This window comes from Scyliorhinus torazame, chromosome 31 (assembly GCF_047496885.1).
Source record: "Scyliorhinus torazame isolate Kashiwa2021f chromosome 31, sScyTor2.1, whole genome shotgun sequence".
NCBI lineage: Eukaryota > Metazoa > Chordata > Chondrichthyes > Carcharhiniformes > Scyliorhinidae > Scyliorhinus > Scyliorhinus torazame.
Window position 1 is genome coordinate 12,927,302 of NC_092737.1, and position 13,735 is coordinate 12,941,036.

The following is a 13,735-nucleotide window of genomic DNA, read 5'->3' on the forward strand; positions in this document are numbered from 1 at the left end:
ATTGCAACCCTGGAGCAGCGCCGAGTTTCCAGGTCAGGGTGTTGCGTGTCCACTGCCTTCGCGTCACTCACCGCCCCGACTGGGAAAGAGGTCGACCGTTCCTTCACTGTCGCTGGGGGCAAAATCCTGGAACTCCCTCCCTAACAGCGCTGTGGGTGTACCTACATCACACGGGACTGCAGCGGGTTCAAGATGGCGGCTCACCCACCCCCCTCTCAAGAGATGGGCAATGAATGGTGCCCGAGCCAGCGAGGCCCACATCCTGAAGATCATTTGTCGGTTTTACAATTGTGAACATGTATTTACAGGACAGAGGCAGCATAATTTTCTATTATCATCGAGAGTTAGAACGGAACGGGATATAATGATAGAATGATATTATGGTGGGTGGGAGGAGATTTGTATGGGGCACAAATACCTGCACAGAGTCGATGGGCTGAATGGCCAGGAGTCACATGGAGGCCAGACCAGGTAAGGACGGCAGATTTCCTTCCCTAAAGGACATTGGTGACAATGTCGACAATAGTTTCATGGTCATCTTTAATTCCAGATATTTTATTGAGCTTAAATTCCATGATGGGATTTGAACCGGGTTCGATTCCCGGCTTGGGTCACTGTCTGTGCGGAGTCTGCACGTTCTCCCTACGTCTGCGTGGGCTTCCTCCGGGTGCTCCGGTTTCCTCCCACAGTCCAAAGATGTGCAGGTTAGGTGGATTGGCTGTGATAAATTGCCCCTTAGTGTCCAAAAAAAGGTGGGGCGGGGTGACGGGGATAGGGTGGCGGTGTGGGCTTGGATAGGGTGTGTGGTGGTATGTATTAGGGGTAATACGGTACACCACGTGTCGACAGGCTATTGGTGGAGGGATGCCAGGTCCTGATATGATCTGCCACCTACTGGACTCCACCCAGAAATGCCGGTATAAGAACCCAGTTTTTCCCTCCATTTCCCTCAGCAGCTGCATTCTGTAACCACGCTGCTGGGGATAAAGTTCTGCTTAATAAAGCCTTCAATTGACATTACCTTAACCTGCCTCGTGTCATATTGACCATGCTACAGGGTGCTCTTTCCAAGGGCCGGTGCAGAATCGATGGGCTGAATGGCCTCCTTCTGCACTGTAAATTCAATATTATAATCTACGTTGTCCCTGGACACTAGGGGGCAGTTTATCATGGCCAATCCATCTGATCTGCACATCTTTCTACCGCCAGGCTGTGCTCTCTCCCTCTCTTACCACCTCTGTTTTGGAAGGATTTGCAGGGTGATACTCGATCTGTTCTGGCCCCGTTCCACACGCACATTCCTTGGCCATCAAGCCCTGGGGTGAGAATTGAACCAGGAGCTCCTGCCTCAGGGGCAGGGACGCTGAGCTCACTGCGACACCCAAAGGTGCCACGTAGAACTGTGCAAGCGGCAGACACCTGTCTGAGCTCACCACCAGCTCCTTCACTGCTGCGAAATCTTCGGAATGCCTACCCGGCACCCAGGTCTGGGTGAGAATCAACTTCCTCCAATCAGATATTGGGAAAATTGAAGCCATTGTTTTGTTACAAACTCAGTTCCCTCGCCACCGTCTCCAAGCCTGAGGTTAAGCCTGGTGCCATGTTTGATGGTGAGAGGAGGCATTGCGCCTTCATATTGGCGTCAACAGCTTTCGACCTCTGTATTGTCCCCCGATATTGCCCCTCTCTCAGACTATCTGCTGCTGATACCCTCATTCCTGCCTCGGCTAAATCGAGGCTCGGCTATTCCGACACAGCCCTGGCTTCTCTCCCACATTCCCGCCCCCCCCTTTCCCCCAATCCCCTAAATGTAACGTCACCCTGAAGCTCTGCGGCCCTTGTCTCACCTGGCACCAGGTTCCGTTACCCTCCCACCCCCTGTGCTCGATGAGCCACAGGGGCTTCCTGGCTGAGCAACGCCTTGCTCTTAAAACTCTCATCCTGGTTTTCAAATCCTTCCACTGCCTCCCTCCCTCTCTCCTTCCCTCCCTCTCTCCTTCCCTCCCTCTCTCCTTCCCTCTCTCCTTCCCTCCCTCTCTCCTTCCCTCTCTCCTTCCCTCCCTCCTCCCCCCTCACTCCTTCCCTCCCTCTCTTCTTCCCTCTCTCCTTCCCTCTCTCCTTCCCTCCCTCCACCCCTCCCTCTCTCCTTCACTCCCTCCCTCACTCCTTCCCTCCCTCCTTCCCTCCCTCCCTCCTTCCCTCCCTCTCTCCTTCCCTACCTCTCGCCTTCCCTCCCTACATCTCTCCATCCCTAACTCTCTCCTTCCCTCTGTCCCTCCTTCCCTCCCTCCCTCTCTCCCTCCCTATCTCCTTCCCTCCATCCTTCTCTCCCTCCCTCCCTACCTCTCTCCTTCCCTAACTCTCTCCTTCCCTCTGTCCCTCCTTCCCTCCCTCCCTCCCTCTCTCTTTCCCTCCCTATCTCCTTCCCTCCATCCTTCTCTCCCTCCCTCCCTCCCTACCTCTCGCCTTCCCTCCCTACCTCTCTCCTTCCCTAACTCTCTCCTTCCCTCTATCCCTCCTTCCCTCCCTCCCTCCCTCCCTATCTCCTTCCCTCCATCCTTCTCTCCCTCCCTCCCTCCTTCCCTACCTCTCTCCTTCCCTCCCTCCCTCCCCTACCTCTCTCCTTCCCTAACTCTCTCCTTCCCTCCGTCCCTCCTTCCCTCCCTCCCTCCTTCTCTACCTCTCGCCTTCCCTCCCTACCTCTCTCCATCCCTAACTCTCTCCTTCCCTCCCTCCCTCTCTCCCTCCCTATCTCCTTCCCTCCATCCTTCCCTACCTCCCTCCCTACCTCTCTCCTTCCCTAACTCTCTCCTTCCCTCTGTCCCTCCTTCCCTCCCTCCCTCTCTCTTTCCCTCCCTATCTCCTTCCCTCCATCCTTCTCTCCCTCCCTCCCTCCTTCCCTCCCTCTCTCCTTCCCTCCCTCCCTACCTCTCGCCTTCCCTCCCTACCTCTCTCCTTCCCTAACTCTCTCCTTCCCTCCGTCCCTCCTTCACGCCCTCCCTCCTTCCCTACCTTCCATCCCTCCCTCCCTCTCGCCTTCCCTCCCTACCTCTCTCCTTCCCTAACTCTCTCCTTCCCTCCCTCCCTCCTTCCCTACCTCTCGCCTTCCCTCCCTCTCTCCTTCACTCCCCCCCTCCTTCCCTCCCTCCCTCCCTTAGCTCCTCCAGCCCCAGCACCCTCCGAGATCTCTGTGCTCTTTTAAGTCAGCCCACTCGGGCATTCCCAGTTCTTTTTTTCTTTCATTCATTCCCGGGATGTGGGCGTCGCCGGACAGGCCCAGTATTTGTCGCCCGTCCCTAATTGCCCCTTGAACCGAGCGGGCTCGCTCGGCCATTCCAGAGGGGGCAGTTAAAGAGTCAACCACATTGCTGTGTGGGGTCTGGAGTCACGTGTAGGCCAGACCGGGGTAAGGTCGGCAGATTTCCCTCCCTAAAGGGGAATTGGTGGACCAGATGAGCCTTGGCGACCATCGACGATAGTCATCAGTAGACTTTTAATTCCAGATTTTTATTGAATTCAAATTCCACCATCTGCCGGGGCGGGATTCGAACCCGGGTCGCCAGGGAACTGGAATTCCCTCCCGACTCCTCCCCCACGCTCGCTTTCCCCCTGAAGACACTCCTCAAACTCTACCTCCCGAGCAAGCCATTGGCCATGTGACTGAATAGCTCCTTCTGCGCTCGGTGACCGTACTTTCCCTTTTTAGAGGCGAACGTGAGACGCCTTGGAACGTTTCGTTGTGCGAAAGGTGCTATTCGCGTGCACAGTTGTTGTTGTAATGCTGCCCCCCCCCCCCCCCCCCCGCCCCGCCCTCTGATCGATTTCCCTTTGTCTTTTCTCTGTCCGTCTCCAATGGCGGGGATTTCCCCACTGGCCAGATGTCAACGAATGTGACCTGGGGGCCCACGGTTGCAGTCACTACTGCGGGAATAAGATTGGCGGGTACCACTGCTACTGCCCGCCTGGCTACGCCATTCGGAGCGACCGGCGGAACTGCAAAAGTGAGTATGGGCGCATTTTCTTTATACTGGGTGGGCGAACCAGACCAGCATTGGTTCCACCAATGGAACCTCCCATCCCCTTTTCTCCCCCTTGTCTGCCTGGGAACAATGGCCGTTCCCCTGTACAAAATGGAGTCATGAAAGCCATCCCGGCCCAGACCAGGCCCTTCGGCCCATCGATCCCAAGCCGTCTCCCTGGGGAGCCACCCAATCGGGCCCCAGTCCTCTGCTCTATCTGTGTATCCCCCCCCCCAAGAGTATTTCCCTCGAGCGGCCAGTCAATTTCCTCGCGGAATAACCCCGGAACGTTGACCAGCGTGCTCCGCTGATAATTTTATCCTTCCGACAAAAAAAAAAACTCCCAGTGAGTGAGATTTCCTCTGAGTCGTGGACGAGGTCTTTAATCGCGCTTTCCTATTCATCGGCCGTGGTCACGGCAACATCACCATGGGTTTTTTTTTTGTATTGTTCAGGTTGAATTGATTATGGTGTGTTTTGCCAACAGAGGTAGAAACATCTTGTCCCAATCGTGTTTTATCGAATAGCCTTTTGGAACCCTCGTGGCTTACGTTCAATTTCCGAGACACGGTGATGGTAACCTGTGAACGAGGCTACGAAATAGTCGAGGTCAGCAGGTCAATTTTCCCATTCCTCATCGGCACCGGTTCCCTAATGTGTCCATATAGAATCAGAACAGTGCAGATGGAGGCCAATCGGCCCATCGGGCCTGTACGACCTACCAATAAGAGCACACTACCTGGGCCAACTCCTCCTGCCCTATCTCCGTAACACCGATCGCGGACAATCCACCCTCACCTGCACATCATTCGGACACTAAGGGGCAATTTATCACGGCCAATCCACCTAACCTGCTCTTCTTTGAACTGTGGCAGGAAACCGGGGCTCCAGGAGGAAGCCCACGCAGACTCGGGGGAGAACGTACAAACTCCACACAGACAGTCCACCCAAGGCTAGAATCGAACCCTGGTCCCTCGGGTCACTGTCTGTGTGGAATTTGCACGTTCTCCCCGTGTCGATGTGGGTTTCCTCTGGGTGCTGCGGTTTCCTCCCACACTTCAAAGAAGTGCAGGTTAGGTGGATTGGCCGTGATAAATTGCCCTTAGTGTCCAAAGATATGTAGGTTAAGTAAATTGGCCATGATAAATTGTCTCTTAGTGTCCAAAGATGTGTAGGTTAAGTAGATTGGCCATGATAAATTGTACCTTAGTGTTCAAAATGTTAGGTGATGTTCTGGGGATAGGGTGGGGGCCATGGGCCTAGCTAGGGTGCACTTTCCAAGGGTCGGTGCAGACCCGATGGGCCGAATGGCCTCCTTCGGCACTGTGGGGATTCTAGGGTGAAAATCTGAGTTAATTTATTAATACAGTGACTGATATGCGAAGGCAGTTTTTTCTAACATGTTGTTGTAACATTTCCCTTAGGGATTTAAGACAATTCCCAATTTTCTTGCGGAATGTCAACTGGATGGAACTTGGAAGACTCCCCGGGTACAGTTGTCAGCGTAAGTGCTTTCTGCATCATTCGGAATATCTTCCTTATCAAGTTACTGAAATTTAAGAACACAAAACTATCTCTAGTATGTGAAACAGTGTCACTGCATTCATCTTCTCTGAGTCAGGGTGATCATAAAACTGTTGGAAAAAACTTTCTGCTTCACTAATGCCCATTAGGGAAAGAAATCTGCCATCCTTACCCGGTCAGGCCTACGTGTGACTGCCACAACTGTGGTTGACTCTTAACTGCCTGTGGTGATCATCCCTTTGAGGGTAACACAGCAGAGTAAGGGTCACCTGGCTTGGGCGACCAATCGGGACTCAGAGTGGGGAATCCCCAGGGGGAGAGGTTCTACTAGTGCAGAGGTATTTTAGAATTGGCTGCGAAAGTGCTGCTGCTCTCGTGGACCACAATAAATAAACCCCCTTTTTGATTGCCAAAAGAGCCTCTGAAAAGCCGTCATGTCACTGCCCCTCTAACATGGCCGGGCAAGCCACTCACTTGAACCAAGCTCCGTGGGTGTACCTACACCACAAAGGGCGACAGCAGTTCAAGCAGGTGGGCTCACCGCCACCTTCTCGAGGGGCAGGAAACAGGTGGCATCAGCTGAAATGCCAGTTCCAGTCCTCAGTGGCGACTTGCATTTCTATACCGCCTTCGACGTCCCCAAGGCACACACCAGGTGCGTCGTCAAACACAACGCGAACCCTCGCCCCGTAAAGAGATAAGGAGGGTCTTGGAGGATTACAAAGAGGCGGGGAGGCTTAGGGAGGGGGCTCCACAGCTTGGGGCCCCAAGGCGGATGAAGGCCCGGCCGCCAATGGCGGAGCAACGGGAATCTGCGTTGCTCGAGAGAGCGCAGGGATCTCGGAGGGTTGTGGGGCTGGAGGGACTTACAAAAGATAGGGAGATGGGTGGGGGGGGGGGGGGGGGGGAGGGGAGGGTTGCGAGGCCGTGGCGAGATTCGAGAGGTTTAAAATTGAGGCAGACCGGGAGCCAATGCAGATCAGCGAGCGCATGGGGGGGAGGGTGCAGTTAAGTTCGCCCAATTACAAGGTGACTCCCTTTATTTCTTTGTGCTTGTCTTCAGTTGTCGATTGTTCGATGCCACCTTCGATTGACAATGGGGGAGTTGGATTCATTACTAAGGCGAATGTAACCACCTACAGATCGGAAATTCAGTACCAGTGCAATGAGCCCTATTACCAACTAGACTCGGACAAATACCGTGAGTAGATTATATATAACAGAAGAATCTGTCTTTGAAAAGGGAAGCAAATTTCTGAAAGCCATTGGGTGCCATTCACATAATATTCACCCATGCTCAACAATTGTAGTTTACTGTAGCTACACAGAATGGTTACAGTGCAGAGGGAGGCCATTCAACCCAGCTTGTCCATGCTGGCTCTATACATGAACAACTCACTTCATCCCATCTACCACCTTTCCCCGCAAAGGCCTGCGAACCTTCCCCCCTTCAAACAATCATCCGATCCCCTTTTCCATCAGGGCCGGGCCCTCCATAACGTCAGCCTCAGGGTCAAGTTCAAAGTCTTCCCCAACGAGAGCTGTCCACGACAATGCTTCACCTCCGCGGGCGAAGCTGGGGCTGGTCCCTGTGGAGAAGAGGTGGGTGAGCGGAGGTTTGATCACGTGGCGTACAAGATTGTGAGGGATCTTCAGGTTTGTCACCTTATGTGCACTGGAGAAGATCAGAACCATCCAGGACTCACCTCCTGACCCCCCCCCCCCCCCCCCCAAAGCCTGTCCACCATCTACAAGGCACAAGTCAGGAGTGTGAGGAAATACTCTCCACTTGACTGGATGAGCGCAGCTCCAACAACACGCAAGAAGCTCGACATCATCCAGGACAAAGCAGCCCCGCTTGATTGCTCCCCCTTCCACAAACATTCACTCCCTCCCCCACCGACGCACAGCGGCAGCCGTGTGTACCGTCTACAAGATGCACTGCAGCAACTCACCAAGGCTCCTCAGGCAGCACCTTCCAAACCCACGACCTCTACCATCTAGAAGGACGAGAGCAGCAGACACCTGGGAACCCCACCACCCGGAGGTCCCCCTCCGAGTCACTCATCGCCCCGACTGGGAAATATATCGGCCGTTCCGTCACTGTCGCTGGGGCAAAATCCTGGAACTCCCTCCCTGACAGCACAGTGGGTGCACCTACACCTCACAAAGTGCAGCGGCTCAAGAAAGCAGCTCACCCACCACCTTCTCGAGGGGCAATTAGGGATAAGCAATGAATGCTGGGCCCGGCCGGCGACATCCACATCCCAAAAACAAATGTAAAGAAAACAGACAGCTGGAATGAGATCTCCCAAATAGCTTGTAAGATACATTGCGGAAATTAAACCAAAAATAGCAGGAGTCGAGCAGAAGGTCACCATGAAGAGAGAGCAGTCTTTGCAGGAGAGGCCATAGGATCCCTTCAGTGCAGAAGGAGGCCATTCAGCCCATTGAGTCTGCCCCGACCCTCCGAAAGAGCACCCTAGCTAGGTCCACTCCCCCGGCCTATCCCCAAGCGCAATGATCCTGGTCAACCCACCTAACCTGCACGTCTTTGGACTGTGGGAGGAAACCGGAGCACCCGGAGGAAACCCACGCTGACACGGGGAGGACGTGCAGACTCCGCACGGACCGTGACCCAAGCCGGGAATCGAACCCGGCTGACTCGCCAAGGCCACCAAGGCCAGTACGGAGCTGGGAGCGCTCCTTCGGTGCAACTGGGAAAGTCTGTAATCAGCGAAGCCGATGGTTCTTGGATGTGACTTCACATTTGCCTGCAGTGCCCTGCTGGCAACCTCCACCATCTGGGCTGAGTTAGCAGCTTGGGGCCTGGGCAGTGCTAACCACTGTGCCACCCTCATTAAGACCAAGGTTGTTACGAGTGCCAGGCAGGAGCGTGTTTGACACGGTCACTGGAATAGTCCAAGAAAATTCAGAAGACGGAAGGCTCCACTGTGCGTGTGAAACTGAATAGGCGTCACAATTTATTGAATGCCTCTACTGACAAATGTGCTGTGCTCTCTTGGCAGGAAAACGTTCCTGCACTGCTGATGCTGTGTGGGAGAGTTCTGGATCAGGACAGATTCTCCCAAAGTGCATTCCAGGTACGGGTTATTCAGAATGCAGTCATCAATAATAACGGTCGCCTTTGTGCACCCGCAGTCGAATCGTGCTGAAAAGAGATGTGTTGTCGAAGCTTTTCGTCTCACACTCATCAGAGGCAAACACAAGGGGCGACGTGCCGTTGACTGGTGGCGGGATTCTCCGCTCCCGCCGCTTGTCAACGGGATTCCCCACTGAAGCCACCCCGCGCCGCCGGGAAACCAGGAGAATTCCGGCCACGGGCGCCAAATTTCACATTGGGACAAATGCTAGAGTGCCAAATTTCAAATGCTCGTGACAACGGGGGGGGGGGGGGGGGAAACGAGGACGCTATTTAGTTGGCAAGTCGACTCTAACTGGCTGAGGTGTTGCCATGGGGAAACCGACGGGGGATCGATAGGCTCCCCAAGCTCCAGGGCGATTAAAAGAAAAAAAACAGGCGCAAGGCTTGAACATGTTGCTTTTGTTTGCAGAGAATGGGTTCCTGCTTATGAAAAGCTTTTGAAACATGACTTTTCCAGCAATATTGAACATTGTATTCCCTGGAATTTAGAAGGTGAGGGGGTGATTTGATGCATGTTTCTAAGACATTGGGAGAACGGATAGGGTAGATGCGGAGGAGGATTTTATTTTGCTGGTTGGGGAATTCAGGATTAGGAGTAATTGCCGAAATATCAGAATGAGTCCTTTCAGGATTGAAACGAGGAAACACTTGTACAAATGGAAAGGACGAAAGTGGGATTGAAACTCTCTTCCACAAAAGGCATTTGGTGCAAGATCAAATTTTGAAACTGAGATAATTAACCTACCGTATGATACGGGGCAGAGGCAGGTAAATGGAATTAGATCACAGGTCAACCATGATCTTACTGGACGAGGGCAGAACAGGTTCGAGGGGCCGAATGGTCTTCTCCGCTTCTCGTTCAGGTGAGGTAACTTGTACCATATTGAACCAGTCACACGATGTGTAACGTCCATTTCAAAAGATATTTTCATGACATGTGACAGTCCAGGCATAGATTCTTGCTGAGCAAGGTGGGGTGAAAGGTTACTGGGGGGTTGGTGGGAGGTTACAATCAGGTCAGCCACGTTCTCATTGAATGGCTGAGTAGGCTCGAGGGGCCGAGTGGCCTACTTCTGTTCCCAATTCACAAGTTTGTCAGCATGACTTCTCGGTTGTAGCACAGTGCAGGGTCACTATGGGGGGGGGGGCGAATTTCTTTAAATAAGGGTGGGGCAAAACCTGGTTGGGTTGAATGACGAAATGGGCGAGATGGTCTGGATAGCCCCCCCTTGCCCTTCTGCCACCTGGAGAAGGCACATCGCTCACCACTTGTGCACCACCCTCTCGGGCAGCGCATTCCCGATCCTGGACCCTCCCGGGGTGAGATCGTTTTTCCTCCCACCTCCACCCGCTTCTTGAGCCATTGAGAGTCATAAATTTTTCCAATATGGAAACTGGCCCTTCGGCCCAGCTTGTCCATGCTGGCCAGTTTCTATCACTAAGCTAGTCCCACTTGCCCACATTTGGCCCATATCCCTCTATACCCACCCTGCCCATGTAACTGTCTAACTGCTTTTTAAAGGACAAAATTGTACCCGCCTCTGCCACTGCCTCTGGCAGCCCGTCCCAGACGCTCACCACCCTCTGTGGGAAGAAATTTCCCCTCTGGTCCCTTTTGTATCTCTCTCCTCTCACCTTAAACCTGTGCCCTCTAGTCCTAGACTCCTCTACCTTTGGGAAAAGATGTTGACTATCGACCTTATCTGTGCTCCTCATTATTTTATAGACCTCCATAAGATCACCCCTAAACCTCCTACGCTCCAGGGAAAAAAGTCCCAGTCTATCCAGCCTCTCCTTATAACTCAGACCATCAAGTCCTGGTAGCATCCTCGTAAATCTCTTCTTCACTCTTTCTAATTTAACAATATCCTTCCTATATAGGATGACCAGAACTGAACACAGTATTCCATGTGTGGCCATACCAATGTCTTGTACAACTTCAACAAGACGTCCCAGCTCCTGTATTCAATATTCTGACCAATAATACCGAGCCTGCTGAATGCCTTCTTCACCACCCTGTCCACCTGCGACTCCCCTTCAAGGAGCTATGAGCCTGTACTCCGAGATCTCTTTGTTCTGTAACTCTCCCCAACTCCCTACCATTAACTGAGTAGGTCCTGCCCCTGATTTGATCGATCAAAATGCATCACCTCACATTTATCCAAATTAAGCTCCATCTGCCATTCATCGGCCCACTGGCCCAATTGGTCAAGATCCCATTGCAATCTTATATAACCTTCAATGTCCACTATGCCACCAGCCTTGGTGTCATCTGCAAACTTACTAACCATGCCTCCTACATTCTCATCCAAATCATTAATATATATAACAAATCCCAGTGGACCCAAGACCGATCCCTGAGGCACATCGCTGGTCACAGGCCTCCAGTTTGAAAAGCAACCCTCCACAACCACTCTTTGGCTTCAGTCGCCAAGTCAATTTTGTGTCCAATTGGCTACCTCGCCCTGGATTCCGTGAGATTTAACTTTTTGCAACAACCTACCATGCGGTACCTTGTCAAAGGCCTTGCTAAAGTCCATGTAGACAACGCCGACCGCATTGCCCTCATCTACCTTCTTGGTTACCCCTTCGAAAAACTCAATCAAATTGGTGAGACATGACTTTCCCCTTACAAAGCCATGCTGAATTTCCCTAGTTAGCCCTTGCCTGTCTAAATGCCTGTCGATCCTGCCCCTCAGAATACCTTCTAACAACTTACCCACTACAGAAGTAAGGCTAACCGGTCTGTAGTCCCCGGGCTTGTCCCTACAGTCCTTCTTAAACAAGAACACAACATTTGCTATCCTCCAATCTTCAGGAACCTCTCCTATGGTTGCCGATGATTCAGATATCTCAGCTAAGGGGCCGGCAATTTCCTCCCGAGCCTCCCACAACGTCCTGGGATAAATTTCATCAGGTCCCGGGGATTTATCAATCTTGATGCGCTTTAATACCTCCAGCATCTCCTTCTCTGTAATGTGTGCACTCCTCAAGACATCACTTTTTATTTCCCCAATTTCCCTAACATTTGTGCCTTTCTCAACAGTAAATACCGACGAGAAATATTCATGTCGGACCTCTCCCATCCCTTGTGGATCTTGCACATAGATGACCCTGTTTATCCTTAAGAGGCCTTCGACCTGTGTCCCTCTCATCCTCTGCCCATCCGCCAACGGGAACGGTTTCTCCCTTCTCCCGCTCTGTCCAGGTCCCAACTGCCTCACCTCGACCCAATCTCTCCACCTTCCCTTCTCCAACAAACATGGCCCCAGCTTTTCCAATCTATCCAATCCGCGCACATTCGCCAACGCGCAGGTTGGGTGGGCAGCTTTGGGACGGCGGGTGGTGGAGGCAGTGGGGGGGAGATTTAATAGAGAGGATGTTTCGGCAGTGGCTCTAACCTTTGCTCTCGGGTGTGTTACAGTGTGCGGGAAGCCAAGCAACCCCGTCATGTTCAAGGAGAGGATTCTCAAGGGCTCGGTGGCAACGAGGGGCAGCTTTCCCTGGCAGGTCCTCTTCCAGCAGCCAAACGGCGCAGGGGCACTTATTTCAGACCAGTGGGTCCTCACCGCCGCCCACGTGGTTCACGAGGCATCCAGCTTGTCCATGGTGGCGGGCATCACGAATACCAGGCGTTTGGATCACGGAACACAGCTGCTCCACAGCCAGGTGTTCATCCACCCCGGTTACAATCAGCCCAAGGCCGCAGGCGGTAGCTACGACAACGACATTGCCCTGGTCAGGCTCCGATCCAAGGTCCAGCTGGGCCCCGATCTCTCGCCCATCTGCCTGCCCGCCGGGGGCCCCCAGCACGCGCTGCCCGTCAACAAGGTGGGGCTGGTCTCCGGCTGGGGCATCACGGAGAACGACACGCTGCCCAGCGACCTGATGTTCGTGCGGGCTGCCCGTGCGGGAGCTGGACGAGTGCCGCAAGCAAAGCGTGGGCCGCCAGATGCCCATCACTGACAATATGATCTGCGCCGGCGACGGGAGTGGGTCAGACAGCTGCCAGGGTGACAGCGGGGGGGCATTTGTGTTTGCCCATCCCCGCCCCAGACAGAACGAGTTCTTTGTGGGTGGCATCGTCTCTTGGGGTATCAGATGTGGCACCGTTGGGTTCTACACAAAAGTGTCCAATTACCTGGACTGGATAGGAGACATCATGACAAATAATTAACCTTTCAAAGCGTGCATATCAACACACCCATTAAAAAGTGCCAAACGCCACCCAGTTTGAATATCTGAATTTAAACGCGCGTTTTCCAATGAATTAAAACTGAAGCCCCACAAAGTTGATCAGCACTTTCTGAAATCTCGCACGGCTCCGGACTGCACGCCATCAGATTCATGACTTGCGGGGTTGTGGAGGTTGTGCAATGCTGAAAAAAAAGAGACAGCCCGCCAAGGTTTTGCATCTCGCACTCAGCGGGACAAATGCAAGAATGCCAAATTTCAAATGCTCACGGCAATTTGTGCTGCACGAATAAAGGGTGCTGATTGGTTTGCAGGTCCATTCTAATTGGTTGAGGCGTTTCCATGGAGAATGTACCAGGGAACTAATGCCCCCCCCCCCCCCCACACCCCCACACCCCCACCCTCGCTTCATTCAAGAAAGGTTCAATGTCTGGACATGTTCCTTTTTCTTGCAGTTGGCAGGGTGTGTGTATGGTGTGGGGGGGGGGGGGGGTCTCTCCTTATTTTTAAAAAGTTCATTTTTACCGGATGTGGCATCGTTAGTTTGCCCATCTCAGAGGGCCTTTCCGAGTCAAGCACATTGCCATGCCGGATCTGGAGTCACATGTGGGCCCGACCACGGAGGGATGGTAGATTTCCTTCCCAAGATGCACCAATGAACCAGATTTTACGGCAATCGACAATCAGACTTTTAATTCCAGAGTTTTTTTTTACTGAAAGCAAATTTCACCGTCTGCCACAGTGGGATTCGAACCCGGGTCCCCAGATCTTGCCCTGGGTCTCTGGGTAACTAGTCCAGTGACAATAGCCCAACACCACCGCCTCCCCGAAA

General features: G+C 53.1%; 1 protein-coding gene across 1 annotated transcript in view; it reads left to right on the plus strand.

Annotated features, from left to right (window-relative positions):
* The first annotated feature begins 4,506 nt into the window (after positions 1–4,506).
* LOC140404569 (ovochymase-like) overlaps positions 4,507–13,735 on the plus strand; it is a 51,139-nt gene continuing 41,910 nt past the window's right edge. Inside the window, 6 exon segments of the mRNA XM_072493171.1 lie at positions 4,507–4,628; positions 5,444–5,523; positions 6,607–6,744; positions 8,573–8,647; positions 12,134–12,609; positions 12,611–12,878. Of these exon segments, the coding sequence (XP_072349272.1) occupies positions 5,487–5,523; positions 6,607–6,744; positions 8,573–8,647; positions 12,134–12,609; positions 12,611–12,878 (994 nt within the window). The 5' untranslated portion in view covers positions 4,507–4,628; positions 5,444–5,486.